At 47.2% G+C, this 7,500-nt stretch overlaps 1 protein-coding gene across 1 annotated transcript; it reads left to right on the top strand.

Moving 5' to 3' along the window:
- The first annotated feature begins 1,817 nt into the window (after positions 1–1,817).
- On the top strand, positions 1,818–2,797 carry LOC137635351 (uncharacterized). Its single transcript, XM_068367845.1, has 3 exons — positions 1,818–2,081; positions 2,284–2,449; positions 2,574–2,797. The coding sequence occupies exons 1-3, from the start codon at positions 1,818–1,820 to the stop codon at positions 2,795–2,797; spliced, it is 654 nt and encodes a 217-aa protein (XP_068223946.1).
- The last annotated feature ends 4,703 nt before the right edge of the window (positions 2,798–7,500 follow it).

Below are 7,500 nucleotides of genomic sequence, written 5' to 3'. Positions count from 1 at the left end.
CAACACCTCCACTAGATGAAGTGAATGCAGTAGGACATAAAGAACCCCATGACGTGCCAGAGTGGGGACAAAACTGCCCACTACTCTCACTTACATTCTAACTAACAACTTACTGATGCCCATCAGTTGCAGTTATGCTACTACTGCTGCAGATTCGGGGCTTCTGCGAAGAAAAGTGCGAACAGGTGTCTGTGGCAATAAAATGTTGAAGTGAACCATTGCTTGTGGCGGTGGCCTCTCTTGTCACTAATCTTTCCTTTTTACATGATGCAGGTATGGGCTTGTGCTTTTTGGTAGACATGTATGCTTACCGTTCTCTTTTGCCAAGGCCACTCTCCAGGACGCGGCGTAATCTGTATAAGTCTGCCGCTATTTGCCTGGTAGCTGTCAACTGATCTGCGATACCCATCCACAGTTATGAAACCCTCATATTATTGTTTGGAAGAGCCAAATATCACTGGAAATTTCACATTGCTGACGTCACATTACCAATCCTTGGTGTGGATTTCCTCTCACATTTCCACCTCCTGGTTGATGTCCCTCACTGACAGTTAGTCAACGCAGACTCTTAATCATCGACAACACTTCCACCCTGCCTCCTCTGATCTCGCTCTCCACATCAGATCACCCATAGAAGCCTATGCCCACCTCCTCACGTCCTACCTTGAGGTTTTTTGTCCAGAACTTTGTCAAACGCCTACAGCTCCCACCAAATGATGGTATTTATCACCATGCCAAGATAAAAGGGCCCCCAGTATTCACCAGATTCAGGCGTCTGGTACCAGATCGTTTGGCAGCATCTAAACAAAAGTTCGTCAAAATGGAAAAAATCGGCCTTTGCCAAAAGGCCTCAAGCCTATGGTCGTCACCCTTATACATTATCCAGAAGAAAGATGGCTCTCTGCGCCCATGAGGGGATTACAGGTGCCTGAACATGCAGACAGAAATGGATCACTACTCCTTCCCAAACATCGTCGACATGACCTTCTACTTGCACAAAGTGAAAGTTTTATCAGGTGCCTATGAACCCAAAAGACAACCCCAAGATCGTCATCATCCCCCCTTCAGTACATACACCTTCAATTACTCTTTTTTTTTGGCCTTCGTAGGAGACCTCCCCTCAGTATGTTTCATGGAGGACATATTTGTGTTCTCTTCCTCCAAAGAGGAACACCTCTGTTACCTACGCATCATGCTCAGCATCCTTCAACAGAATGGCCTTGTAATCAGGTACGACTAGTGTACCTTTGGCGCCAACAAAGTATAGTTCTTAGGGCATTGCATCACTCCTGAGTGAATCCACCCACTCCTTGAGAAGGTGGCAGCCTTTCAGAACTCCCCCACACCCTCGACTATCAAAGCACTACAAGAATTTTTGAGCCTGATCAACTATTACCACCATTTACTACCACTCATGGCTTCCACTCTTACTCCCCTCTATGCCTCCCTCAAGGGCAAGCCAAAAGACCTGAAGTGAAGTGTCCTTCAAGAAATAGCATTTTGCAACCGAAAAAATGCCCTATCAATCGCTGCTGCTATCACTTTTCTCATGCCACATGCACCTCTCATTCTCTCCATCGATGCCAGCAACGTCGCTATTGGTGCAGTACTTAAGCAGGTGGTCAACAGCCCTCCCAGCCCATCAGTCTTCTTCAGTAGAAAACTGTCCAATGCAGAATCTGACCACTCTACCTTCAACCACAAAGTGCTGATAGTGCACTTTGCTGTCCGTCACTTTCGCCACTTCTTGGAAGGTATGCCCTTCATCATTCGCAAGGACCACATGCTTCTGGTGCACGCCTTCTCTCAATAGTCTGATGCCTGGTCCGCTCATCAACGCTGACCTCTCCACCATAGCTGAATATAATAGCACCCTCCAAAAAGTCCCTGGGAAAATGAATCACATTGCCGATGCCCTGTCAAGAAACACAGTGGCTGCCATTCACATGGGATTGGATTATTACGCCTTGGCAGATGCCAAACGGAAAGATCCAGAGTACCAAGCATGTAGGAAATCATGCACATCCCTCCGTTGGGAAAACCTCTCCCTCAACGACTCCAACACCACCCTCCTCAGTGATGTAAGTCTTTGTAGACCTTGACTGCTTCCCTACACCGACCGGCGTTTAATTTCATTCATGGCCTTTCACATACTTTGCACCCATCTACTGAAGATGAAGTTCATTTAGCAAGGCATTACTAAGGATGCTAAGGATTGGGTCTGCACCTGTAATTCATACCAAACTTCAAAACTACTTCAACACATGGAATCCTCAACCTCAGAGTAGTTTTGTCTACATTTACGTCGACGTAGTAGGTCCACTACCCACGTCACCAATACATAGTTACCTGTTTGCCATCATCGACTGCTCTACTTACTGGCCTGAAGCCATTCCCATGGAAACTGTAACGTCTCTCCTTTATATCTGCCTTGCTCTCAGGATGGACAGTGAGATTTGGTATCCCTGTGCATATTACTTATGATAGCGCTACCACTTTCACCTCTCAATTGTGGACATTATTAGCGAATATCCTGGGAATTATCCTATATCAGACAACCGCCTACAACCCAGCTGACAACAGAATGGTTGAACGTTTCCATTGCACCCGCAAAGTCCCTTTGATGTCCCACTGCAAAGACTCCAACTGGTTTACCAAGCTTCTCGGAGTCCTCCTGGGACTAAGGACTACTCCTAAAGATGCCCTGGATGTCTTGACAGCTGAACTGGTGTATGGCGACCCGTTGGTCGTCCCTTCCAAATTTTATTCGTCTGCAACCTCCTCCGACAATCTCTAGCACCTACATCAAGTTTTGTGAAAATATACTCTATGCCGCCAGACTTACAAGCCCCCAGCCAAGCAACACATACAAACAGATTTGCACCCAGCAACGCACATTTACCTGTGAAATGACACTAGGAAGCCACCTCTAGCACCCCCTTACATGGGCCTTTTCCTCGTGATCCGTCGTACGCCGAAAGGATTCTTAATTAACATTCGTGGCAAAGAAGGTTGGGTCATCATTGATCGCCTAAAACCTGCATATGACCCGCCAGATGATCTGCATACAGTACGCCTCTCTAGAGCAGGGCTACCACTTTCACCTCTCAATTGTGGACATTATTAGCGAATATCCTGGGAATTATCCTATATCAGACAACCGCCTACAACCCAGCTGACAACAGAATGGTTGAACGTTTCCATTGCACCCGCAAAGTCCCTTTGATGTCCCACTGCAAAGACTCCAACTGGTTTACCAAGCTTCTCGGAGTCCTCCTGGGACTAAGGACTACTCCTAAAGATGCCCTGGATGTCTTGACAGCTGAACTGGTGTATGGCGACCCGTTGGTCGTCCCTTCCAAATTTTATTCATCTGCAACCTCCTCCGACAATCTCTAGCACCTACATCAAGTTTTGTGAAAATATACTCTATGCCGCCAGACTTACAAGCCCCCAGCCAAGCAACACATACAAACAGATTTGCACCCAGCAACGCACATTTACCTGTGAAATGACACTAGGAAGCCACCTCTAGCACCCCCTTACATGGGCCTTTTCCTCGTGATCCGTCGTACGCCGAAAGGATTCTTAATTAACATTCGTGGCAAAGAAGGTTGGGTCATCATTGATCGCCTAAAACCTGCATATGACCCGCCAGATGATCTGCATACAGTACGCCTCTCTAGAGCAGGGCTACCACTTTCACCTCTCAATTGTGGACATTATTAGCGAATATCCTGGGAATTATCCTATATCAGACAACCGCCTACAACCCAGCTGACAACAGAATGGTTGAACGTTTCCATTGCACCCGCAAAGTCCCTTTGATGTCCCACTGCAAAGACTCCAACTGGTTTACCAAGCTTCTCGGAGTCCTCCTGGGACTAAGGACTACTCCTAAAGATGCCCTGGATGTCTTGACAGCTGAACTGGTGTATGGCGACCCGTTGGTCGTCCCTTCCAAATTTTATTCGTCTGCAACCTCCTCCGACAATCTCTAGCACCTACATCAAGTTTTGTGAAAATATACTCTATGCCGCCAGACTTACAAGCCCCCAGCCAAGCAACACATACAAACAGATTTGCACCCAGCAACGCACATTTACCTGTGAAATGACACTAGGAAGCCACCTCTAGCACCCCCTTACATGGGCCTTTTCCTCGTGATCCGTCGTACGCCGAAAGGATTCTTAATTAACATTCGTGGCAAAGAAGGTTGGGTCATCATTGATCGCCTAAAACCTGCATATGACCCGCCAGATGATCTGCATACAGTACGCCTCTCTAGAGCAGGGCTACCACTTTCACCTCTCAATTGTGGACATTATTAGCGAATATCCTGGGAATTATCCTATATCAGACAACCGCCTACAACCCAGCTGACAACAGAATGGTTGAACGTTTCCATTGCACCCGCAAAGTCCCTTTGATGTCCCACTGCAAAGACTCCAACTGGTTTACCAAGCTTCTCGGAGTCCTCCTGGGACTAAGGACTACTCCTAAAGATGCCCTGGATGTCTTGACAGCTGAACTGGTGTATGGCGACCCGTTGGTCGTCCCTTCCAAATTTTATTCGTCTGCAACCTCCTCCGACAATCTCTAGCACCTACATCAAGTTTTGTGAAAATATACTCTATGCCGCCAGACTTACAAGCCCCCAGCCAAGCAACACATACAAACAGATTTGCACCCAGCAACACACATTTACCTGTGAAATGACACTAGGAAGCCACCTCTAGCACCCCCTTACATGGGCCTTTTCCTCGTGATCCGTCGTACGCCGAAAGGATTCTTAATTAACATTCGTGGCAAAGAAGGTTGGGTCATCATTGATCGCCTAAAACCTGCATATGACCCGCCAGATGATCTGCATACAGTACGCCTCTCTAGAGCAGGGCTACCACTTTCACCTCTCAATTGTGGACATTATTAGCGAATATCCTGGGAATTATCCTATATCAGACAACCACCTACAACCCAGCTGACAACAGAATGGTTGAACGTTTCCATTGCACCCGCAAAGTCCCTTTGATGTCCCACTGCAAAGACTCCAACTGGTTTACCAAGCTTCTCGGAGTCCTCCTGGGACTAAGGACTACTCCTAAAGATGCCCTGGATGTCTTGACAGCTGAACTGGTGTATGGCGACCCGTTGGTCGTCCCTTCCAAATTTTATTCGTCTGCAACCTCCTCCGACAATCTCTAGCACCTACATCAAGTTTTGTGAAAATATACTCTATGCCGCCAGACTTACAAGCCCCCAGCCAAGCAACACATACAAACAGATTTGCACCCAGCAACGCACATTTACCTGTGAAATGACACTAGGAAGCCACCTCTAGCACCCCCTTACATGGGCCTTTTCCTCGTGATCCGTCGTACGCCGAAAGGATTCTTAATTAACATTCGTGGCAAAGAAGGTTGGGTCATCATTGATCGCCTAAAACCTGCATATGACCCGCCAGATGATCTGCATACAGTACGCCTCTCTAGAGCAGGGCTACCACTTTCACCTCTCAATTGTGGACATTATTAGCGAATATCCTGGGAATTATCCTATATCAGACAACCGCCTACAACCCAGCTGACAACAGAATGGTTGAACGTTTCCATTGCACCCGCAAAGTCCCTTTGATGTCCCACTGCAAAGACTCCAACTGGTTTACCAAGCTTCTCGGAGTCCTCCTGGGACTAAGGACTACTCCTAAAGATGCCCTGGATGTCTTGACAGCTGAACTGGTGTATGGCGACCCGTTGGTCGTCCCTTCCAAATTTTATTCGTCTGCAACCTCCTCCGACAATCTCTAGCACCTACATCAAGTTTTGTGAAAATATACTCTATGCCGCCAGACTTACAAGCCCCCAGCCAAGCAACACATACAAACAGATTTGCACCCAGCAACGCACATTTACCTGTGAAATGACACTAGGAAGCCACCTCTAGCACCCCCTTACATGGGCCTTTTCCTCGTGATCCGTCGTACGCCGAGAGGATTCTTAATTAACATTCGTGGCAAAGAAGGTTGGGTCATCATTGATCACCTAAAACCTGCATATGACCCGCCAGATGATCTGCATACAGTACGCCTCTCTAGAGCAGGGCTACCACTTTCACCTCTCAATTGTGGACATTATTAGCGAATATCCTGGGAATTATCCTATATCAGACAACCACCTACAACCCAGCTGACAACAGAATGGTTGAACGTTTCCATTGCACCCGCAAAGTCCCTTTGATGTCCCACTGCAAAGACTCCAACTGGTTTACCAAGCTTCTCGGAGTCCTCCTGGGACTAAGGACTACTCCTAAAGATGCCCTGGATGTCTTGACAGCTGAACTGGTGTATGGCGACCCGTTGGTCGTCCCTTCCAAATTTTATTCGTCTGCAACCTCCTCCGACAATCTCTAGCACCTACATCAAGTTTTGTGAAAATATACTCTATGCCGCCAGACTTACAAGCCCCCAGCCAAGCAACACATACAAACAGATTTGCACCCAGCAACGCACATTTACCTGTGAAATGACACTAGGAAGCCACCTCTAGCACCCCCTTACATGGGCCTTTTCCTCGTGATCCGTCGTACGCCGAAAGGATTCTTAATTAACATTCGTGGCAAAGAAGGTTGGGTCATCATTGATCGCCTAAAACCTGCATATGACCCGCCAAATGATCTGCATACAGTACGCCTCTCTAGAGCAGGGCTACCACTTTCACCTCTCAATTGTGGACATTATTAGCGAATATCCTGGGAATTATCCTATATCAGACAACCGCCTACAACCCAGCTGACAACAGAATGGTTGAACGTTTCCATTGCACCCGCAAAGTCCCTTTGATGTCCCACTGCAAAGACTCCAACTGGTTTACCAAGCTTCTCGGAGTCCTCCTGGGACTAAGGACTACTCCTAAAGATGCCCTGGATGTCTTGACAGCTGAACTGGTGTATGGCGACCCGTTGGTCGTCCCTTCCAAATTTTATTCGTCTGCAACCTCCTCCGACAATCTCTAGCACCTACATCAAGTTTTGTGAAAATATACTCTATGCCACCAGACTTACAAGCCCCCAGCCAAGCAACACATACAAACAGATTTGCACCCAGCAACGCACATTTACCTGTGAAATGACACTAGGAAGCCACCTCTAGCACCCCCTTACATGGGCCTTTTCCTCGTGATCCGTCGTACGCCGAAAGGATTCTTAATTAACATTCGTGGCAAAGAAGGTTGGGTCATCATTGATCGCCTAAAACCTGCATATGACCCGCCAGATGATCTGCATACAGTACGCCTCTCTAGAGCAGGGCACCCTATTACACATGTATGTCATATTTAGGGGGTAAGCCATGTACTGCACGTGTTTCATACACGTTCGTAAAATGTAACTGTTTTCCTTTTTTATCTTATCACTTGCTCTTCCCAACACTGTTAATAGACTAACCTGTTTAGGCATGCTAGCTCATGCTTGATTATGTTTGCATTTTTGAGACATTCTTGGTCG

This window comes from Palaemon carinicauda, chromosome 1 (assembly GCF_036898095.1).
Source record: "Palaemon carinicauda isolate YSFRI2023 chromosome 1, ASM3689809v2, whole genome shotgun sequence".
NCBI lineage: Eukaryota > Metazoa > Arthropoda > Malacostraca > Decapoda > Palaemonidae > Palaemon > Palaemon carinicauda.
The sequence above is the reverse complement of the archived record's forward strand: the minus strand, read 5'-3'. Positions and strand labels throughout refer to the sequence as shown.